The sequence below is a fragment of the Uloborus diversus genome, chromosome 2 (assembly GCF_026930045.1).
Source record: "Uloborus diversus isolate 005 chromosome 2, Udiv.v.3.1, whole genome shotgun sequence".
In the NCBI taxonomy this organism is placed as follows: Eukaryota; Metazoa; Arthropoda; class Arachnida; order Araneae; family Uloboridae; genus Uloborus; species Uloborus diversus.
The window spans coordinates 61,455,033-61,478,088 of NC_072732.1; the positions used below are offsets into that span (position 1 = coordinate 61,455,033).

The window sequence follows — 23,056 nt, forward strand, 5'->3', positions numbered from 1 at the left end:
TTTTGCATCTTGGTCACATCTTATACAAGAAAAAAAAAAACATGAAACCTACTACCCCCATTTGATGCAACTTACAATGTACTAAGTTACTGGACTATAGAGTTAATCTGTAGTTATGATAATTCTATTCATTAACTAGATTAACATGTAAACTATGTATAAGAGTATATTTATTACAAATTATAAAAGGTACAAGCATTCTCTCGTTGCCCAACAATTGCTTTCAAATCACAAATGCTTCATTCAGAATGAGTTCACTTTGAATACATAATGTAGCTGTATCAAAACTCATTGTTACTGTACTCGTCACAATGCACAAATCTTACATATTTCATTATCTTTGTTACCATCATGTTGGGTTTTCTCGTCAATTTCTTCTAACAACAGTGAAGGATGATTTTTTAGAGTGCGGTATTGTGATTTTTAAATTGAATCTTTTCTCTCTCAGGTTTTACTCCCTCTTTATTTCACTGTTTCTTGTTTTTGTTGCTCTAACTACAGGCTTTATTTGTCTTGAATATTGTATGCTCTAAGTTTATTATTTTGGAAATTTTATTGCTCTTTTTTTTTTTCAAACCCTTTTTGTCACTTACATTCAAGAAGTTATAAAAAGCAGGAATTAATAAAATTGTTTCCTAGCTTTACCTGTTTGGTTTTGTGTCCAAAGCCTTTTGCTGGTATTTTTGACTTTTCAATTGTTATGCTATTTAATTCTCTTTTGAAAGATTTTCCTAGTTGAGGAGTTGCTTTTTTTTTCTTTTGTGAAACTGAAAACATTATATTGGTTGTAGTAAATTCTGTCATTTTCAGTTGGAGCAGTCACATCTTTAATACAGTAGAAGACCGTTATAACGCCGACCTATGTAACACAATTCTCTATAAAATGCACAACTTTTCAGAAGTAAACAATAGGTTTTGAAGTTTAAAAAATCCCTCTGTTTTGCTTTGCAAGCACTAAAATTGTAAGGAAAATCAAATTTTGAAACAGTTTCTCATCTTTCCATCTTAATTCAAAGCTTTTAAGGGAAAATTAGTACTTACAGTAAATAGAAAATACCAGATGGCTCTTGAAAATGCAGCTGTTATGCAAACCATGAAGCTAGCAGAAGTGCAGGATAATGCACTGTCTTTTGATTGTGAAACATATTTATTTGCGAACAACTAATTGTAACAGATGCTTTAATACTCATTGCAGATGAAACTCATTCTGAAGTGCTAATATATAGATATTTTTTGAATATTAGTTTCAAAATTTGTGAAATGATCTGTATAATGCAAAAGCTCTGGTCCCAAGGTGTGCGTTATAACGATCTTCTACTGTAATGACTGCTTTTCTCTTCCACTGTCTAGAGTTTAGCTTTTAGCCATAAGATAACCAAGTTGTGTTTTCATGATGCAAATGTAGGGGCTATTTTTAATAACATCCGGTTGAATTTTGGTAGGAGCTAAAAAAAAAAACAACTTCTTTATTAAAAAATAAGTAAAATAAAAAGTAGGACACTACCCCTGTATGAAGGCAATGTCCTACATTAGAGTAACTGAATTATTCCATCACAACATTATTGTTGTATGAACTTATGGCTTGATGAAGTTTTTATTCCTAGTATGTGATGATTTACATTATTAGTGCAGACTTAACGCTCTGGTTTGCTACTATATAATACCAATACAGTAAAAACTCTCTAATGCGGACACTAACAGGACAAATATTTTGTTCGCAATAGGGGGGTGTTTGCAGGACAGGGGTTTAATAATGACAATTGTCTAGGAACCGGGGAATTAAAAATTGTCCGCGTAAGAGGGGTGTCTGCATTTGAGGGGTGCCTGTTAAATTTGGTTTTACTGTACTTTTACAAAGGTTCATTGAAAATTACAAATGTTATATTGTGAATGCATTGCTTAAGATTTCATCAACATGAATGAGGGATTTCTTACAGTTTGTAATCAGACAACAGTATTGAATGAAGCTTTTAAAACATAAAAGAAAGAAAAAAGATTATTTATTTTTTGCAATTCTGGTTTATTAAGAATTTAAACAGGGATAGGTAGCGCAACAAAAATATAGAATTATGTGTTTCAATTTGTTTTATTCTATTAATAGTTGTGATAGTATGATTTCAGATCTTAAAGTATTGAAACATATTTAATTTTATGAATTACTTATTTCCCTCTTTCTAGTGTGAAGTACTGAATGAAAAATTGGAGAAGTTATTACTTGCCTTGAAGGAGGAGTCTTCAGCGTCCTATGAACTACTAGAGAAAAAATTAGAAAAAGAAGGGATAACAGTTGAAACACCTGATTCAGTAGTTTCAGAAAGTGAATTACCATCTGACCGGCCAAAAAAGGTCTTTTTTTAACTGATAATTATTATTCAAAACATATTTTGTTGGTTTTTAAAGAGTACCTTTTCCACTTACACAGGGTTCGTACGCTCCTTCAAAACTCCTCCAATACTCCTTCATTTAGGAAAATTTTTTGAAGGGCCCTTCAAACTCCTTCATTTTGATTTTAACTCCTTCAAAACTCCTTCTTTTTTAGTTCAAGGCTGCATAATCTTCCTTTATGACAGTCACTTAAAACACTTCACTCGATAACTTAACCTCGCCACAAGGGCAAAGGCATAAAGGCAATTTCAATGCAGTAATTTCATATATTTTTCATAAAGATGTGATTTACAAATTGATCATAGAAGTCATAAAAGTTGTAGGTGAAACATTATTAGATGACTAAGACATTTCATAGGTGAAGTAAAACATGCTTAAATGGTGCTTTGCTATTTTTTCAAGTTTTATGATAATTGCTTTTTCTTCCACCACACTCTCAGCAGCAAAAGACAAAGAAAGTCATTTTGTCTAATTATTTTTTAACTATTTAAAAATACTTGAGTAGGTGTACAATGTTAAGTGATTGTGTTAAAAAAAATAATTGTTTAGTAAATCGTAGTTATGATATTGTAAAAAGGGTCATCCAAAAGTGATGTCTTGCCTTGAGGGGAGGACAGGTTGATGAAATTGTAACAAGGGGAAGAGAGAGAGTGGCAAAAAGGGACATCACACCGTTATTATAACAATATGTTCAGGGCCGATCCTAGGGTGTCGGCCGCCCGTGTGCAAAGACCTAATGTGCCGCCCCTCAAGAGTAATTTGCATATTTTGACTAATCTTTAACGTCTATATAAATCTTTCTTTAAATTTATATGCCAAGTTCGAATTTAAAAAAAGTGGGGGAGGGGGGGGACAGAAGAATGATCTTATAAAAAGGAAGAAATTTTTATAGTAAGAAACTCCTTACGTACAATTTATATCTTTGAAGAAAGTAATAGATACCAAAATTTACTAGTCGTAAAAACGCATTTTATAGTAGGATAAAATACCTTTCTGCTGTTGTAAAGAAACGAAAAGTAACAACGTATAAAAAGCACAAATTCGCAGATTACCATCTGTGAATTTGTGCTTTTTATATGTTGTTACTTTTCACATCTTATAGTCTTTCTTCGGTGACATCAGAAAAGGGACGGAGGAAGGGGAAGCATGGGGGGAGGTGTCAGGGGTTCAGGGGAGGAGGATTGCTCCAAGAAAATTATCGAAACTGGTGTATGAAAAATATCTTTAGTTAATCTTTAGTTGTGTTTGGTTGCAAGGACAAAAGAGTCAAGTATATTCAAGGTGCATGGAGAAATTTTCGAACTGGACGTCAAATATCGCAATTTTAGGAACTTTTTCGAGACTTTAGGTGAAAGTAGTGTTGCAGCTCTTTCCTAAAATTCTTTCAAAATTGAAATCAATTTGAAGCTATTTTTTAAGACCGTAGCTTAGGAAGGATCGGCGTTCTTCCCGAAAAATCTCTGAAACTGAAATTTTAAACTCGCAATTTTGGGTTACCTTTGTTGACGTTGCAAGAGGGAGGGAGATTCAATCCTCTTCCATTGAAAGATTCCGAAATATAAGTTTAAAACGCAAATTTAGGCCGTCTTTGATGACGGTAGGGGATCTGGTGGCTATCCTACGGTAATTTCTCGGCACTATTTTTTTAAAAACCTGTTTTTGGCTAGATTTGAAAACAATAGGGGAAACGTGAAAATATTCCGAACCAAAATATTTTTCGGAACTGAAATCCATTATAGGCTATTTTTGGGAAGGAAGATTTTGGAGCTCTTAAGCGGATATTTCTAAAATCGCAATTTTATGTTATCTTTGGTGACGTTAACAGAATTGGGAAGCTTCTACGGATCTTTCGGATGTTTTTCAACATTAATATCTGAAAAATATAACTATAGACTTTTGTCCACCTCACCTCGACGATTGATGGATATGCCCTAGCTCCGTAAAAAGTTACATAAGCCTGGCAGTTCTCCTTCGGAATTCTTTAGAAATATAAGTCCCAAAATCGTATTTTAAGCATTGTTTGATAACGATGGGACAAAGAGCGGGCGGGGGTTCAGTGTGCCCTCACGAACTATGTTTTTGAAACTGAAGTCAATTTCAGGCTAGTTTTGGCAGGAAGCTGTGGCTCCACGGAACCGTCTAAAAACGAAATTTTCAGGTGTAGTGATTGCGTTGGAGAAAAGGGGGATTCGGGGTCTTTCCCCAAAAGTTCTTGAAACTGATGTTTGAAAAACTCAATTTTAGTTTGATTTTCAATATGTTAAGTGAGAGGGGGTGGAATTAGGGGTTTCTCGAAAGACGCTAATTGAGACTGTCTTTGGTAGTAATGTTTGCGAATGGATTTCGGGGTCCTCCACTGCAAAAATTTCAAAAAATGCCAAAGCAATTTTATATGACGTTTGATGATAGGAAGGGCTGTCGTCTGGAAACACGTTTTGGATTTTGGAGCCAACATTTTTAGGCTATGTTTGATTAAGTTATTGTGGAATAGGTGAATCAGAGACTTAATTGGGTCCAAGGTATGTGACTACCTTCGGAGCACTTTTCATCCAAAATATGAATTTCAAACTAAAGAATCATGTTTTTAGTTAAAATGGGACACAAAACTGATGATTTAAGTGTTGTTTTGGCAAACTTTTCATTAAGTTTGAAAATATTGGCATTTTTTAGTAAAATTATAGTAAAAAATTGCAGTTATGGCAAACCTTCTACTTAAATTTCTATTCAATACATTTCAAAAACATTTATACAGCACATCAATAACATCTTTATCTATGTAATAAGCTAAAAGATTTGCAATATCTCAAAAACTTTTTGAAAACACTAAATTTTGTGCCAAAACTTAACTTAAAAAGCAAAACTTATATTTTTCACATAAAACAAATGCAAAAAAAATAGTAAATACATTTATAGAGATTAGATTTTAGTTCATTATATAGAAAGGGTTGAATAAAACATTTTCTTAAAATTTCAATAACAAATCCCAAATAGATTTTTGGTAGTGATGTTTATTGCAATGCACAATAGCGCAAAACACAGATTCTCAGAAAACACGTCTAAAGATTTTAATACAACATTGGAAAAATTCTACCCATTCTACTTCATTAAAATTCACCATATTTATAGGTCAAACCCTCTTTAGCTTCATTTTTCACTAATTTTGCTTTTTTCTTAGCTTTCAATTTTTTCTTGAGAGTTTTGTGGATGTTAATGACTGTCGTTTGGATTTTTTAATCCGCTCATTGTCAATTCCCATATAGTCAGTTAGTGTCAGTGCATCAATTGTTATGCCTAAATGCTCAAATACAGGTTTAAGTCCTAAAAATCCAGAGTTAAATAAAATTGCAGCAATTTAGCACCTAAAATTAAGTTTTCTGCTGAACAAAAGTTTCTTTCGGTAAAATAGTCCATAAAATGTTGTTGAAGCTCTCGTTGTTGTTCTGCGTCTTTCCATGCAAGCATTTTTCTAGCAACTTTCTATCGCAAAGTTCCATGTAAGTTGATTTGACCGCTTTGATTACAGAATCAGGAAGTCCTGGTGATTTTTCCTTTTTTTGTTTCTTTTGAAAATGTTCTGCCATTAGGATATAATATAGGTTGAGTTATATTTTTAAAATTTACTGGCCAACCTATTTTTGTATTTTTTTTTTTTTTTTAATATCAATTACATGAAAGGTATCATCCTCGTCAAAATTCTGTTTGAACTAAAATATTTTTTGCAAACACCAACATCTTGGGAGTTAAGCCTAATAAAATATTCAAAAAACTGAGATCTTGGTCCTTTGGTGTTATTCCTGGGTCGTTTTCTTTTGATAACATGAACTCTAATTAACTCACTTAAAAAAAAATTTTGCTTATGATGATCATTAAGCTTGTAAAAAATTTTCGTCAGCTGTTTTCTTTGATAAAAGGTCATCTTGCGATTACAATGTCGTAAACAGTTACAAGGTTTATTATCAAATTTCTTTACAGCAATTATTCTTTTATTTCTATTTTGATATTGTTTACCTTGTATCTTTTTTGTTTCTCACAATTTCGCAGGATTCCTGCTGCGTTTTCTACCAACTTTTCCGTTATTTTGAATATTTTCTATACATTCGTTATCTGACAATGTATCGAAATCAATACGATTAACTCTCCTTGAATTAGAATGAAATATCGCATCACTTTCACTATATTCTATTTCCATTGACATTTTTAGTTTTTATACCCTTACAATAAATCTTTTTTATTATTTTACAAAGTCCGAGGTTTTACAGTTATTAAAGAAAATTTATTTGATGTTTTTGATGACACAATAATTCTCGCAAACACTTCAACATAATATTTTTGTGTTCTGACACACATGCATAGAACTCAAACAATTCTAATTAGAAGGTAACGGTTACAGTTACTATGAATTTCTTGTTTTTCAGTATTGCCAACAAATATCGAAAGAAGAAGAATAATTTAATTTTAATTTCAAAGTTTATGTAAAAAAATATTGATAAAAGGTGGACTTTTATTCACAATGGCTTCTGAAATTATTATACAATAGTTTCGGAAGCCATTAAAAAAGGGCTGTCTAACCTAGAAAAAAGTAACCAACTAGTAAATCCTTTAATAACTAAGAAGATTATTATTTATTTCATCAAAATTTCCAAAAATCAGAAAATATCAAAAAATGGACTTAACCGCATTGGTTTCTGAGCGGCTCATATGTTACTCTCAAGGGAGTCGCAATTTTCCACTTTCTCTCCACGCATCCACGATTGTTAAACACAGAGTTTATTACATAGTTTGTTGTTTGAAATGCTTGCGAGAGTATCTAATCAGTATAGCTTTTTTTTAATAAATAAAATATGTCTTCATTGTTTAGGTCTATAAAAACTTGGGGGGGGGAAGGGTAAACATTAGTGGCCGCCCTCGGTACTCCTTTTAGACGACATCATTTCATGCATCAGAAGGGGGCCTTTCCCCTCCCCTGTATCCATGCCTGATTACCGGTTCTGTCAAACTTTGCAACCAAATGAAGCATGTGTGTTAAGAGTAGATATTAATGGACAATGAACTAACACAATGTTCCCTAACATTCTATTTTTCTTAAACTATGCTATGCTGTCGTTAAATCGACATACATTTTGACAATTGAACATTTAAAAATCAGCATATTTATTCTACTTATTATAAGTTATCTTGTGAGAATTTCTTAAGGAATTTTGCTTGATTATAAGAACTATATGATGCGGCTTGCGGCCGCCCCTTGCTTCGGCCGCCCTTGTGCGGCTCACACTATGCACACCTGCTAAGATCGGCCCTGAATATGTTTATAAAAAATGACATATGACACTTTTTGAAAAAGGGTGAAGGGGTCAAATATGTTGAAAAAAATTGTGACATCGTTTAAGGACAGCCCGTTAGTACTCCTTCAAAATCTCATTTTACTCCTTCAAAACTCCTCCAAAACTCCTTCATTTTATTTCTGAAATTGAGTACGAACCCTGTTACACTTTCAGTTTTTAAAATGTGTTTTCCAAATGTCTTCGCGTCAGAGCAACAGTAAGATATCTATTCCCAGAAATAACACTAAGATATCTTACTGTTTCTTTTAGATGACGATATGTGTAGAATGGAAAAGATTTTTTTACAAAAAATTACAAGTAATTATCTTTTTTTTTTTGCAGTTATTTTGATTGTATTATTTTATGCTATAATCCTGTCTTCTAATAAAAAGCAGTGCACTTTTTAGGGAATTCATCTCAACCTTGAATGCTTTCTATTGGAAAATAATTATCAATTATTATTTTTGACGGTAATAAGTCCCACCAGCTTCCCCAGGTTTTGTTGTGCTGACAGTTTTTACTTTTTCTTGTGTAATTTTCGGTATCCTAATCCTTGCTTGTCATGTAGACTTACCGACAGCTTTTTCTCAGCTTACTATTGGTCATGTACTCATGTTGACATGGAGAGTCGTTTTTTCACTAAGGGCATAAAAATCTTCATCATCTCTGCCAAGTGATCAGATCATTAGACTTCTGAGCACATTATTGTTTATTTAGGCATCACAAAGAAGGATATTTTTCCAATCCACTAGTTGTGCTTGATTTTCTTCAAGTCCCAACCTTTTGGATCTTGTCCAATTTTGTCGGGCTCTGGATAACTTTAGCAATTGGTTGAAACAATTTTAGCCATCAACTGAAGTAATTTTAGCCATTTGAGGACCCCTAAATATTGGGGGCCTATGCCATGGCCTAGTTGGGCTATTCAGTATTAAGGCCCTTGTACCCAAAAAAAGTTTTCCAATGTATTATACTGGAGTCTTTCTTCTCCATAATAGATTTATACAGTTTAAAAGTCCTTGTGCCCAAATTACAGTCTGACCACCAATTAGATGGAAAGGCAAACATCCGGTTTGCAGGCAGAAATGGACGCATCTATAAGTTTTCTGGGATGTCAGCTTTTGCAGATGTATGTTAGCCTCTAAATTAAGCAGAGTCACATTCAAATGAGAGGAACACGCACATCAAATTTTTACTTTTCCCCCTCATTCAGATAGACTCCTCTTAGCTGGACATTTGCCCATTCCATAAAAACTGTGGGCCAACTATGTGTCAACAAATTGTCCTTTTCCTTCTGTGAATGTATTTAATACAATAAAAGGATTGATGTAATTTTGAAATGTGTCATTTTCATTATAAATAAAGTTTGTTTCTGTATGAACTATGAAAATCTGCATTTTAATTTTGTTATATGTTCAAGTTATTTATTTACTTTTCCTGTTTCTAAATTTTAGACTACTTTCATCCAAAGAGAAGCTCTTATGTCCAGGGCTAATAGCTTAAAAAAAGCAGTGAGGCAGATCATTGAACACACAGAAAGAGGTATCCATTCATTTTGTACTCCTAAAAAGTTTTTAAACTTTCTAGATTTAAAAGTAATGTGTTTAAAAAATTTTAATGTCATATTCCCTTGATAAAAGAAAAAAAAGAAATATTCCTTTTTCAATTTCTATTTTTTCCTCTTTATTTTTAATGTACAAAACATGTACATTGGTGAATATTATTGTGGAAGTTTTAATAATCAAGATATTCTTCTAAATTATATCTTCTTTTATATTGATGTTTCTTAAAATGTCTTCTTTTTAATATTTGTTCATTGATGTTGAGGACTCTTAAACTGTTCACTTAAAGCAAGTTTATTTTACTTTGAGTGACATTTAATAAATGCATTCTTAATTCTTTTTGGGGCAGCTGAAATTACCTCTTCTTTTTCTGAAAAATTAGTTCCATTTTTTATTTGGAGACCTTGGCCAACTTTGCCTTTTCAACCTATGAAATGCCAATGAGAATTCTTTTAATATCCGACAACTGAATATGATTTAATAATGTTACTTAATTTATGTTACGTAAAAAAAAATTTGTCTTTCATAAACTGAAAATAATTTTAATGATTTGAATTTTTTTTAATATTTTTTTTTCATAGCTGTTGATGAGCAAAATGAACAAACTGGTGATAGAAATCCCGATGGATTCGGATCTGCCATCTCAGATGCAGCGACCTTATCTCCAGATGAAACTCACATGAAACTATCTGAGTCCCAAAGCGTACCTGAACTTTCGCCAACTGTCATATTAGATGAAGAACGACCTTCCAGGCCTGATTCATTGTGGAATCCTTGGGGTTCTTCAATGGGTCAAAGTGTTGGTGCATCACTAAAAGACACTTTGCAAGTGACTCTGCCTACCATAGAAGGTGGTGCTAGTGCAGACAGTTCACCATGTCCATCTCCTCATCCAAATGCTTCGCCTGCCATTTCGCCTTGTTCATCACCCATTTCAGAAAAGCCTACGCCTGAATCTCTCTCATCATTTCCTCCTGAAGCCAGCTTAAGTCCTGAATTACAGTCTCTCTCAACTGACATATCGCATTTTCTTCCCCATAGCGAGACTGATGATACAATAGGAGCTGGTAGTTTATCAGGGACCAAAAAAAGTAAGCTTGTTTTTGAGCAATCAAAGAATTGCTTATAACTCTCACTTGACTACAGTTGATGTTCCTGTGATTTTTGGACCCGGGCCCATTACCGCCAGTCACAGCAGGTGCTTAACCACTCCTCTGGTCCTGGGCCTCTACCAGTACCTCTGTCTACGGTCCTCCACTCCTCCTGGGTGGTACCGCTCATATGCTACACACACACGCCACGGCCGAGTAGGAGAAACATGCTCGTGGAGGGTTATTGAGCTGTTTTTAGCCTAGTTTCCCAGTAAAAGTGAGAGGAAGAAGAAAAAAGCATGAAAGAAGGCTTAATGCATCTCGAAAATATCGCGAAAAACAAAAAAAGTCAAAAATAAAAAAAGCTAAAAGCAGGGAAATTCTAATTTCTAAGGGGGAGGCAGCTTGAGCCCCCACTTGCTCTCCATATGGGCGCCCATGTGAATACAGTATAAAGTATAATAATAAAAAAAAACAATTTGAATTCAAATTATGTTTTCGCAATCACGAGTTGCGAGACCCTATTTGTTGGAGTTATTGTTTCTAGAAACGACTCCTGTCCCCCCAAGCCTGCCCCTATTCCTGGGTGGTTATGTGTATTTAGTTGTGTGTGTGTGTATGCACGTAGACATGTGTGTGTATGAGCGTGCGTATGTGTATGTGTGTAAAGGCGTGTGTGTGTATGAGCATGCTTGTGTGTAGGACATGGACGCCACCAACCAGGAGAAGCGGATTCTGGGGGACAGTGCTCGGAACTGCGCCTGCACAGAGGACAGTGGGGTTGAAAAAGGAACCAAACATCAAAGACCATCAAGTGAGAACAATAAGCAATCGTGATTGCTCAAAAAAATAATTAAATAAATATCGAAAAATAAAAAATTGGAAAGTAGGGTATTGATGTGGGGGAAAATGTCCGTCTGTCTGTCTCCCCCCCAATAACTTTTGAGTGAATAGTCCGATTCAAACAATTTTTTTTGTTTGAAAGATCTTGGCAAGGACACCTTATTCCTATATTTCACTTTTTAATTTGAAATATTTTTTGTTTTATTTTGAACAGTTCAAAAAAACTTAACATTAGCGCCTACGGGGAAATTCAAGGCAATTCCAAACTTAGAGAAGAATTTACTTCAAACAAACTTGTAGGAAAAACTTTTGATGAAAACATATATATAAAATACTTTTTGATTTGAACAATTTTCCCTTCAATTTTGAATGGTTCAAATCCCTTAACATTAGCGTATGTAGAGAAGTTTTAAGTTGACACTTTATTATTTTTATTTATTTTTGAAATTACATTTCTCCATTTTTAAAATTATTTTTTGGCAACAGGGGAAAGAACTTTTTTTGATACAATGTATTTATTTCAATGAGTTTATTAAATTAATTCTTTTGTTTTTTCTTTTTGAAGAGGCTAAAGATTTTTTTTAATGGAATAAATGTATCCGCTGCTTTGTTTAAAAGGTACTTCTACTTTATTTGTTTATTTATTTTTTACACATCTAAATCTTTAGATAAGCAAAGCATATTTTATGTCTAAAAAAAGGCTTAAAATGTTAAAAATATGGCATATAAATAATTTGCGCTTTTTGCTAATTTTGAGAATTTTAGTCAGATACTAGAAAGTTGTTTGGTATACGAGAAAGTAGGCTTGTTTAGTTCTGGATGGAACTTCTTGTTGTCTAAAGAGAATTGTGTTAAGTCGAGAGGGTTGGGTATGAATAGAGTTCATTCCGAGGAGACAGGAGCCATTTATAGAAACAAAAAATCCAATATATCTTATAGGGTCTTATCCTAACTCCTGATTGCAAAACACATTAATTTGAACTCAAGTTTTCCGAATTCAGATTATTATTGTTATATTCATTTCATTTTCTTTTTTAAATCTTTCATATGATAAAGTCAAGTTACTCAAATGTCAGACTCTATAGAGCAACAGTGACATATTCAAGGAGAGGCAAAAAAGTTTATGCACCCCCTTTTTTTCCTGTTTTTAAAATGTTTCATTATAATATTTTATTGTACTATTACAGATAGTGACTCTATGGCTTGAAAATCAGTAAGAATGCAATAAAATGGGGTAAAGGGTTGTAAAAAGGATTAAATAAAGAATATTTCCCAGAAGCAAATGTGCTTTAGCATTTTTATAGGAAAAATTCCCGAAAAATTTCTATTTTATTTTAATATATTCTTATACATGTGTGTTAAACTTTTATCCTTCTCTTATTTTAGCCTACTTTCCCAGTTAAAGTCAGAAAAAGAAGAAGAAAGCATGAAAGAAGGCTTAATGCATCTTAAAAATATCGCGAAAAACAAAAAAAAATCAAAAATAAGTAAAATAATTAAATAAATATTGAAAAATTAAAAATTGGAAAGTAGGGTATTGAGATGGGGGAAAATGTCTGTCGGTCTGTCTGTCTCTCCCCCCCCCCCCTAAACACTTTTGAATGAATAGTCCGATTCGAACAAACTTTTTTTTGTTCGAAAGATCTCGGCGAGTACACCTCATTCCCATATTTCACTTTTTGATTTGAACGTTTTTTGGTCAATTTTGAACAGTTCAAAAAAACTTAACATTAGCGCCTTCAGGGAAATTCAAGGCAATTCCGAACTGTGAGGCGAATTTGCTTCAAGCAAACTTTGTAGGAAAAAGCTTTTGATGAAAAACTTGTATATAAGTTATCTTTTTGATTTGAACAATTTTCCGTTCAATTTTGAACAGTTCAAATCCCTTAACATTAGCACCTACGGGGAAACTGAAAGGCAATGTAGATTCCGTGCTTGAAGGCGGATTTACTTCAAACAAATTTTGTTGGAAATAGCTCTTGACGCCAAACTCCAGACTCCGACTCCCAGAATTTAGGGGCACCAGACTTTGACTCCTGTGCCCGACAATTAATCAGACTCCGACTCCCCGACTTCGACTCTGACTTCGTAACTTTGGCGAACATTTATACATGGAGGACAAATGACTGACTCCGATTCTTGGTTATTCGACTCCGACTCTTTTATCTTAAATTGAGATTGACTCCGACTCCGCTGCTATGGATTTAACTGTGAAATAATTATTGTTGATATGACTTGTTTTTATTTTCACACTAAAGTTTTAATTTAGGTATTCAGTTTTCGGCGAATAGACTCGAAGTCATTTATGTTTCTACATAAAAATATGCGCAGACGATTTTTTTTTTTTTGACAATGAAATTTTTTTTTTTTTTTTGACAATGAAAAATTTTTTTTTAAGTTGACATTTTATTGTTTTTATTTATTTTGGTAAGCGCATTAATTTATTTAAAAAAAATTTTTTTGGCAACAGGGGGGAAAAGAAACGAATTTTTCTTTTGATATGATGTATTTATTTTAATGAACTTATTATTATTTTTTCGTTTTGAAAGCTGTTAAAGATTTTTTTAATGGAAAGAAGTGTATTCGCTGCTTTGTTTAAAAGGTGCTGCTATTTTATTTGTTCCGTTGTTTTTTTGAAAAGTAATGAATATTTTATTCCTAGAAATCAGCTTAAAATACTTAAAAAATATGTTTGAAAAAATTTGCGATTTTAGCTATTTTTGAGAATATTGATCAGGTACTAGAAAGTAGTATGGGTATATAGGAAAGTAGGCTCGTTTAGTTCTAGACAGAACTTCTTGTCATCAAAAAAGAAGATTGACTAAACACAAAGCAGTTATTGATTCAATTTCACTACATAATGTAATCATACTAAAGACTAACTGCATACATGTATGATGTAGATTAAAATAAAGTAAAAATACTGGAAGAAACAAATTCTTCAGTTTTGTCAGAGTGTGGTTTTTAATTTTGTTGTACAATATCAGCTGTGGAAAGCAGCATAAATATTTTCCCGGATAACATCAGCTTTTAAATGTTTTAATCACTTTCCTATTACACAAAATGTACTTCTTAAAAGCCTTTTTAAAAAACAATTTACGGGACAAAGTGAATGGGGCCCTAATAGTAGATGATTCAGTTTTCTTGAAACTTTCAGAATTGGTAATTAGCATTGTGGGGAGGAAAAGTAAAACTTCTTTTCTCTCGAGTGGGATTTGTTTGACCTTTAATAAAGGTCAAACTTTAAGATCATGAATATAGACCTTATAAGTAAGACCTATATTCATGACAGCATAATGGAAATAAGTATGTAATGCAATATATATATATTTTACAACCATGTTGCATCCCTAGTGTAGGAAAATTGTTGCGGCCTTCATTTAAGAAATATAAGAATTTGGTGAATATAGATTGTTTGGATAGCGATTTCTGTCATGTTTAAAGTTACAACAATTCTTGCTGCTCAAATTGCATAGAATGAATGTATTTTACTCAAAATTTGTTCCTAGTTTCATTATTTTTTTTAAAACTTTAAATAAAAACAGCTCGTATTTTATTCAAAACACAGTACAGTAGATCCCTTTTATACCGCTGCAGTTTGGAAACATACTTTTGGCTAACATAACTGTGGTATAATGACACTCAATGTTTACCAAATGTAAACTAAAAACAGTAAAAAAAACACAGTATAGTAATAATAAACTGAAGTAAATATCCTGACAAACTTTACTGACATCGCTTCTTGCATGTGGAATATTGTTATAAATTCACTTTCAATTAAAATGTGAAGACATTAAATGACAGTAATAGCTTAAATATTATTAAAACTCTTACTGGAGAAAGCTTGTGTATTTTCTTATTAAACAAAGAGCTTAGAATTGACTGAAAAATGTACTGTATATAAAAAAAGTGCTATGTGTGAGGAGATTTTTAAAATGAAAGAAAACACGGAGGACATGAGTGCACCCATGGTATATGGTATTACGGGATTTTATTGTAACTGACATAACTATTTTCACATGCATGAAATTGTTTCACAAAAAGTTTACTGCTAATAATGCTTTTACTCAGGTGAAACTGCTCAATCTCCCACTGCTACTCGCCGCATCAGCAGTGGAGCAACTCTCAAACAGATAGGCACAGCTACATTTCAGCTTGGATCGGGAGTAAATATGCCTCTGGTTCCTGGGCAAGCACATGAGCGAACATTCTCCGAAAGTAGTCAAGCCGATAGTAGAGAATTCCCAATTATCAATCCACTTGCATCGCTCCCCATGTGGCCAAACTTAAATAAAGACAGTCTGATTGGAAAAGTTTTATTAGCTAATGCTGATGCCCTTTGTGCTGCAGCCTCTCCTTTGATGGATGTTGAAGAAATGTCTCTGTAAGCCCATTTCTTTCTTTCTTTTTTCTTTTCCTCCCCTGATATTGATTCCATTATTTTACTTTTAAATTGTGATGTCAAAATTATACAATTTCATCTTAAAGTAATGGGAATGATTTATGCCAGTGATGCCTGACCTCCCCCCCCCCCCCCCCAAGGAGGGACTTTAAATTAAAATTAATCTTCCGGACCAGAACCCGTATAAAGTTTAAAGATACTTATTTTTACTTCCTTTTACAAAAAAGGAAGTATTGTATTCGCGAAAAAAGCTTCACTCAAAAAACGGCCTTAGTTTCCATTTTGCTCACCCCCAAATGAATGTTGAGTTTTTTTTTCGATCCGACCACACGCACATAGTTACCTAAGAACGTATAGACGCCCGAAATATCCATTTTGCAGTTTCCCGAGTTAATTACAACGAGTTTTCTCATGACGTCTGTATGTTTGTATGTATGTGCATGTGTGTGTATGTCGCATAACTCAAGAACGGTGTGTCCTAGAAAGTTGAAATTTGGTTTGTAGACTCGTAGTAGGGTCTAGTTGTGCACCTCTTTTTTTGGTTGCATTCGGGTGTTTCTAAGGAGTCTTTTGCACCTTTTGGTGGGAAATTCATTGTTAATTTTGATGCAAACTCAAATGGTGTTATAATTTGGCGGACACTTGGCGATATATCACCAGTCTTTTAGTGGCCAAGTTTTGTCTCCAACTTGACAATAAATTTGGGGATTTTTTTAATTTTTTTTTAAATCTGGTTTCAATTGGCCATTGTTGGTGATATTTAGAGAGCTGGAGAGAGAATCACATTAAAATTGCAATAATAGGGAAATAACATTAAATTGGTGTAAAAGGAAGTCATGTGATGCACACATCAGCTCGTTTTTCCTGTTTTCACACCTCTGATGAAAAATGCGTCTGAACAGTGAATCAAACCGAATATAAATAGACGGCTGTAGCCGTCGGGTGCTGATTATCGGTGTATTATACCCACCTGATTATCGGTGGTTATATGCTAGAGCAAACGTTATCTGAATCTTTACTATGCCTCTTCGACGAAAGAAAGCAAAATTTTAGCAAATTTCGGAGTTTGAATGGGGCAAAATCGACGGCCTTCATTAAGCTGGATTGTCTTATCATGCAGTAGCCACTTGTGTGCAGCGTAACAACAGCACAATCATGCGTGTTTGGAAGCAGTGGACGGACGAGGGTCAGACAGCTCGGAAATCCGTGAGTGGACCCCGAAATGTGACGTCAACTGGCGATGACAGACATCTTGTGCGTGTGTCCCTGACAGACTGCACACGTTCTTCTAGACAATTGGCAGCACAGTGGTCAACAGCTACAGGTGTTTCATTGTGTGCTTCATCAATTCGGAGACGTCTGCTGCAGCGTGGGCTGTGCGTAAGGATTCTTTTATACAGGGTTCCTCTCAAGCAAAACCATCGCTGCCTGCGGCTACAATGGGCCAATGTGCATAGGAGCTGGCGTGCTGATTGTCCACTTTTCTGACGAATCCCGCTTCAATTTGTAACACCATGATGGCCGAATTCGTGTCAGGTGCTATGCCGGTGAACAGCACATTCCGGAGTGCATTATCGAACGCCACAGTGGATGAACACCCGGAGTTACGATTTGGGGTGCCATAGCATATCATGCATGATTACAATTGCTATGAGTTGTGGGCAATTTGACAAGTACCCGATACATAAATGAAGTTTTACAGCCCCAAGCTATTCCTTTCCTACAAGGATTGCCAGGGGCTGTATTCCAGCAGGATAATGCTCGTCCACATGTTGCCAGGACTGTCAAATCCCACCTTAAATCGCTACAGGTGCAGCTTCTTCCTCGGCCTGCACATTCCCCGGATATGTCACCGATTGAACATGTGTGGGATTTCGTTGGGAGGCGTCTCGCTCGTGATCCTCGTCCTGTTGCTTCGAGAGACAAACTTTGGTTGTGCTACAAACAATATAGAATACTCTTCGGCAGGTCAAGGCAGATATTCAAACTTTGTTTCACTCCATGCCGAGTCGTGTAGTAGCTCTTATTGCAGCGCGTAGTGGCCACACAAAATACTAATTTCTATCTCATTTTATTGTTTGTTTGGTTTGAAAATGTAATCATTTATTTGTACCATTACCACTCAAGTGTGTATTAAATTTCATTCAGCTATGATGCTTCCTTCATGGTGTTGCAGTTTTCACAAACAGGAGTGTAGAAAGTGTTTGTTGTCTAAAATTACACAGACCTGCAAAATTTGGGTTACGAAAAAGTAATTGTACAGTAATGAGTAACTTTTATTCTATTGGGTGTGCTGATTTCAAATATGACATCGATTTTTCTCAATCACATAAGAGATTTTCACCAATTGGGCTTTAACATATAGGCAGAAAAGCCTATTTTTTCCTTTTCTGAGAGAAAGAGTCTTTTCAAAATATGTGTAAGTTTATTAATTATTAACGTGTTTATGCATCAAACATACAATTGGAAATCAGTTACTAAATACATGTATTAATTTCATAGAAATAAGAACATAGTAATAATTAATCATAGCGATTCAATTATAACGTAAGGAAGTCTTTTCAACTGGTGCTGTTTTTGCAGCCAAAGATTATGTAATAATGTTTCTTGGCTTTCATTTTACCATATAACCAAAATATTGCAATTAAAAGAATCTTTAAAACTTTTGTTAAAATGTAAAATAATCCGCTAACTAAATTAGACAAATCTATAAACAACACAAAAACTTCCATTAGTTTGTCTTTGTCTACAATTTCAAACACTGGCCAAGTTTTCCTACTTGTTTCAGAAGAAAATATTTAGCCTCATTTTATGGTCACCAAAAATATCTCGGTATTTCGCGACAATATCTCTTGGGTGAAAATTAGTAACAGACAGTTTTACAAAGTAGGGAGGGGGAGCATTATCCAAGGTATCCCAAACGACTACTGCAAATTTTGTTATATTTTAAATCGCACCAAAAACCCACAATTATGAAAATTTTGAAAAATAATTGAAATTTCTCAAAATAACTAAAGCAAGTATAGTGGGATTACGGGCGGATAAATTTTTTAAAACCATTTGTATTTCAATAGCCGTATAGAAAAAGTTTTAGACTATGTTCAAAAAAAAAAAAAGAAAGAAAGAAAGAAAGAAAAAAATATTAACTGATAAATCTTTTTACACAAATGAAATTGCATATTTTGGAAATTTATCAAATTTTTATATGCTTAAATGTCATCCTTTTGTTTCTAACTGAATACTATTTTGTTCTTTATACTTATTGCTATTTTTTTTTTTTATGGGTAAGGAAGAAGCTCCTTTTTAATCATGTCAATGCGGTGTGTTTTGAGTTCTTTCAGTTAAAACAGAAAAGTAATGAAAGTAGCAATTGTTTCTTACAATTATTACTGACCTAGGCAACGCCGGGTATTTTTGCTAGTGAATTATAAGTGCTTTAAAGTAAAATATGAAATAACACAAAGTCAAAAAGCACAAATTGCGTTTTACTGCAGACATGTGTTTCGGCGTTACAAGGAATGTCTTTTTCATTGAAGACTACTTTATTGATCGCAATTCGAAGTGGTCCCATAATACATATATAAATGCATATAGCGTACGTGTGTGCAAATGCGAGAGTTACTAGTGTTTTTTTTTAAAACCTTGAAAACTTGAAAACTCAATATCTCGAATTTTTTTCCCGTCCCAAGAGATTCGAGAGATCGAAGTTGTACTGTATACTCAATACATTTTCATAAGCCATTTTATATTGAAATACTTCAATTATCCATTGAAAATAACATTACAAAAATATCAAACAGAAATTAAGCTTTGAAAATTAATCAAAGGTTTTTTTTCCCTTTTTTAAAAATTTTCTTTAATTTTTAACATCAGTCAACTCTTTAAAAAAGTTATTACTCTTAAGAGAGTTAATGATGTTATGAATAAAATTAATTTGTTTTTAAACAAAAAAATAAATATATTCATCATATTATTGTTCTCTATGTACCTACATAATAACCTCAATTTATATGCACATTTAAACCTTTAACCAAAATTAAGCCATTACAAAACACTCAGTTTAGATTAAACCAACTTAAATCTAGAAGAGTTGACTTCAAATGAAAACAGGTTTGATTGACAGTCTGTAGATCCTAGAATAGGTGGGGGTTACTTCAACACTATATCTTCAAGCCCTACTTCAAATTCATCATCATTGTTGAAAGCGGACGTTGATGACAAGGCACCATTTTGAGGTACTTCACATTGTAAGAAGACTCAGGTGTGACCCAAGGAGACTAAAAATTGCCATCCTTAGGTACATATGGTTGTGTGTCCTTGGGTACAAAGGTTCACCATTTTGGTTTTGCAAGCCAGTCACATTGACAGGACCAGTTTTACAACATTAAAAATCAGAAACAAAGCCTTCAAAATATAGGGAATCATGATGCCTACAACAAAAATGAATAATACAATCCACGACGGACGAAAAAAAAAAGAAATTGCTCATGGTTTTTTTTTACTTAGATCCCATTAAAACCGAAAAAACATGATAGAATCTTAAATGTTCATTTGATGGCGTTGAAACTTTCTGGGGTATTGGAGAGGGCTGTGACACACATGTTGAACCCCAATTAGGATCTCTCTCGACAATACCCAGAATTTCCCGATCAACATCCGTAGGTACAACCGACCGTGGGTACAGCAGCTTCCCCTACTTATTATCAAAATTGCTGCTGTGATTTTTTTTACCAAAAAATAAATTAATAAATTTTGCATAATTTCCTACTAACACACCAAAAAAATATACTTTGCTTTTGAGAATGATTTTCCCTAAACCATAAGTAATCTCATAAGTTAATAAAATAATTTGTACAGCTGAAAACATTTTTCCACCAGCCAGTTAGGAATTATAATGTTTGGCACATAGAAAACCTTTGTTTTATTTTTATATGCAATGAAATGTAACAAAGCGATTTTATGTTGTTGTTTTTTTTCTATATATAGAGAAGGGTTTGATGAAAAGTGTGTCATGAATAATTATTTTGGAATTGGTGTCGATGCTAAAATATCTCTTGAATTCCACAATAAAAGAGAAGAACATCCTGAAAAGTGCAGGTATGCATTTCTAGATATCTCTGAAAGTAATGAATTTTTTGGGTTTACTAATTGTCTGGAGTTTTTAATTTTATTTCTTAAATATAGATGTATGCAAACTCGATTCAATAATGCTTTTATTATACTTGCTTTGTCGTATGTAGTGTGTTTGATTCATGGGACAAGTAATCAATGCTAACAGCAAAAATGAATCAGGGTAATTAGAAAGTTAATTGCTTATATGAAGCTAGCATGGGCCAACAAGAGTCCATGTCAGCCTGATCAAAAACTAGGAGCCCGGCTCGAAATCCAAGTAGTATAAGTTTTTTCAATTTTTTACAGGGAAAAGGGGACCAGAGACTGAACTGACAAAGGGCCTATCTTGGCTCTCTGTGGCCCTAAAGCTAACAAATTAATTTTAACTCTAAACTCAAGCAAGCGTAGATTTGAATCGATAAATTCAAACACTAGTCATCTCCTTTGTTAAAATCCAGGATATGACTGGCTTACGGACTCATCGATTCAGTTGTTCATAACAGACTTTTTAAACAAACTTCGAAAATAATCCAAGTTTTTTTAAGGCTTTCTTTCATTTAAGTCATCAATTTAAATGCATTATTTCAGCAAGTAGGTACTTGTTATTTGGCTTTTTCTTTTCTAATTGTAAGCTTAAAATTGTATTTTCATCAGCATTAAGTTTTTAGTGTGCAAGAATTTTTTCTTCCCAAAATTGGAGAATTTATGTGAAAACTTTGCTTTAAAATGAAAACGTCAATAACAGACATTCTAATTGATTTAGAAAGTTCTTATAAAAGTCATCTTTGTGAAAGAGTTAGACAGTTGATAATATTCCATATGACACTTTAAAGAGATTCTGACAATTATGTTTAAAATTAGAATTTAAAAAGTAAACTTTTTTTTTTAATTCTTTTTTGTGCACCTTTACAGTTCTGTGCAAATCGATTGGTATAAATTTCATTTTCCTGTTCTCTAATTTCGAACTTACGAAAGGGGGGGGGCGACAGCTTTTGTTCATGTTATTAATAAAACATAATTTTTTCTGCAAAATTTTTAAAATAAATTTAAGTAAAAATTAATCTTGAATTTTTTTTAAATGTAACTACTGTAGCATTTTTGAAGAAGATCTTCACATACTCCTCATTTTCAAATAACTAATGTTCTGAAGAAAATTACAATCCTTCTAGGCTGGCTGTTTTGTTAAACTTGTTACTTGATTTGAAAGTTTTCTTCTTTCTGTGTATCAAATTTTAGATTTTTTTTCACCCCTCAAATTATATGTGTTTCACTTTGCAGAATTGTTTTTAGAAAATCAATTAAACTTATGCAATTAAAAAAAAAAAACACTGTTTTTTGAACAAAGTTTTTGTTTATTATTGGATTCCTGTATGCTGATTTTATTTTTTTTTTAAATTCTCTTTTAAAGATCTCGCACAAGGAATTTGATGTGGTATGGTGTTCTTGGTGGTAAAGAGCTTTTACATAAAACATTTAAGAACTTAGAACAGAGGGTTCATTTAGAATGTGATGGTAGAAGAATACCATTACCATCTCTACAAGGCATTGTAGTTATGAACATTCCAAGGTATGTTTTGATAATTTTTTGCATTAATGCTTCAAAGTGAACTGCAAAAATACTCCATCAAAAGACAAAAAAAAAATTGTAAATCTGCCAATTTATGCTGATTCCTTTTTGACAGCTAATAACTTACAAAGAACTATTGCACTTTTTAAACTATTTTCATATTAATTAAATATTAAAAGCAAATTTAATTTTGTACTCTCGAAAAATCTACTGTTTTCTTTATTTATGCTTTAAATTCCTTACAAGAGTCAGTATAAATACAGTGGTCACCGCATATATGAATCACGATTGTTCTAAACAGTTTTGATTTCATAAAATGGCTCTTTCAATAAAGCAAATAATTCAATAAAACTGGATTTTATTCTATTTTTGACAATTTGATTCATTAAAGCGGTTGATTCAATTAACCACTGATTCAATTAACCAGCGTCCACTGGACAATACAAATAAATACAAAAATGACAACCAACAACTGGCTTTGGCCCCAACTAGACCTGTCCTATACATATAATGCAGGGTGGTTATAAAATAACGTGAGGTGTTCAAAGCCTTCTAGCAAGTGAAGTATTGAACGAAACATTGTCAAATTTAATGAGCATACACCAGACCATGGGATTTTGATTTCTACAGCAAAAGAAATTTTACCAAAAGTTACCACCTGGGGGAATTTTAGCGCTGCAAAAGTGTATTACTTGTGAACGATGAAGAATTAAAGGCCAAAAAACTTGCACACGTCACGTTTTTGAATATAAATGTTTGTGCTTACAAATAAGGTT

General features: G+C 33.3%; 1 protein-coding gene across 1 annotated transcript in view; it reads left to right on the forward strand.

The window, feature by feature from the left end:
- The window catches only part of LOC129235185 (diacylglycerol kinase eta-like), a 303,413-nt gene that overhangs the window by 232,897 nt on the left and 47,460 nt on the right, over positions 1-23,056 (forward strand). The window contains exons 15-20 of the mRNA XM_054868880.1: positions 2,179-2,346; positions 9,158-9,245; positions 9,847-10,356; positions 15,271-15,583; positions 20,588-20,698; positions 22,122-22,280. Of these exons, the coding sequence (XP_054724855.1) occupies positions 2,179-2,346; positions 9,158-9,245; positions 9,847-10,356; positions 15,271-15,583; positions 20,588-20,698; positions 22,122-22,280 (1,349 nt within the window). The remainder of the gene's footprint in view (positions 1-2,178; positions 2,347-9,157; positions 9,246-9,846; positions 10,357-15,270; positions 15,584-20,587; positions 20,699-22,121; positions 22,281-23,056) is intronic.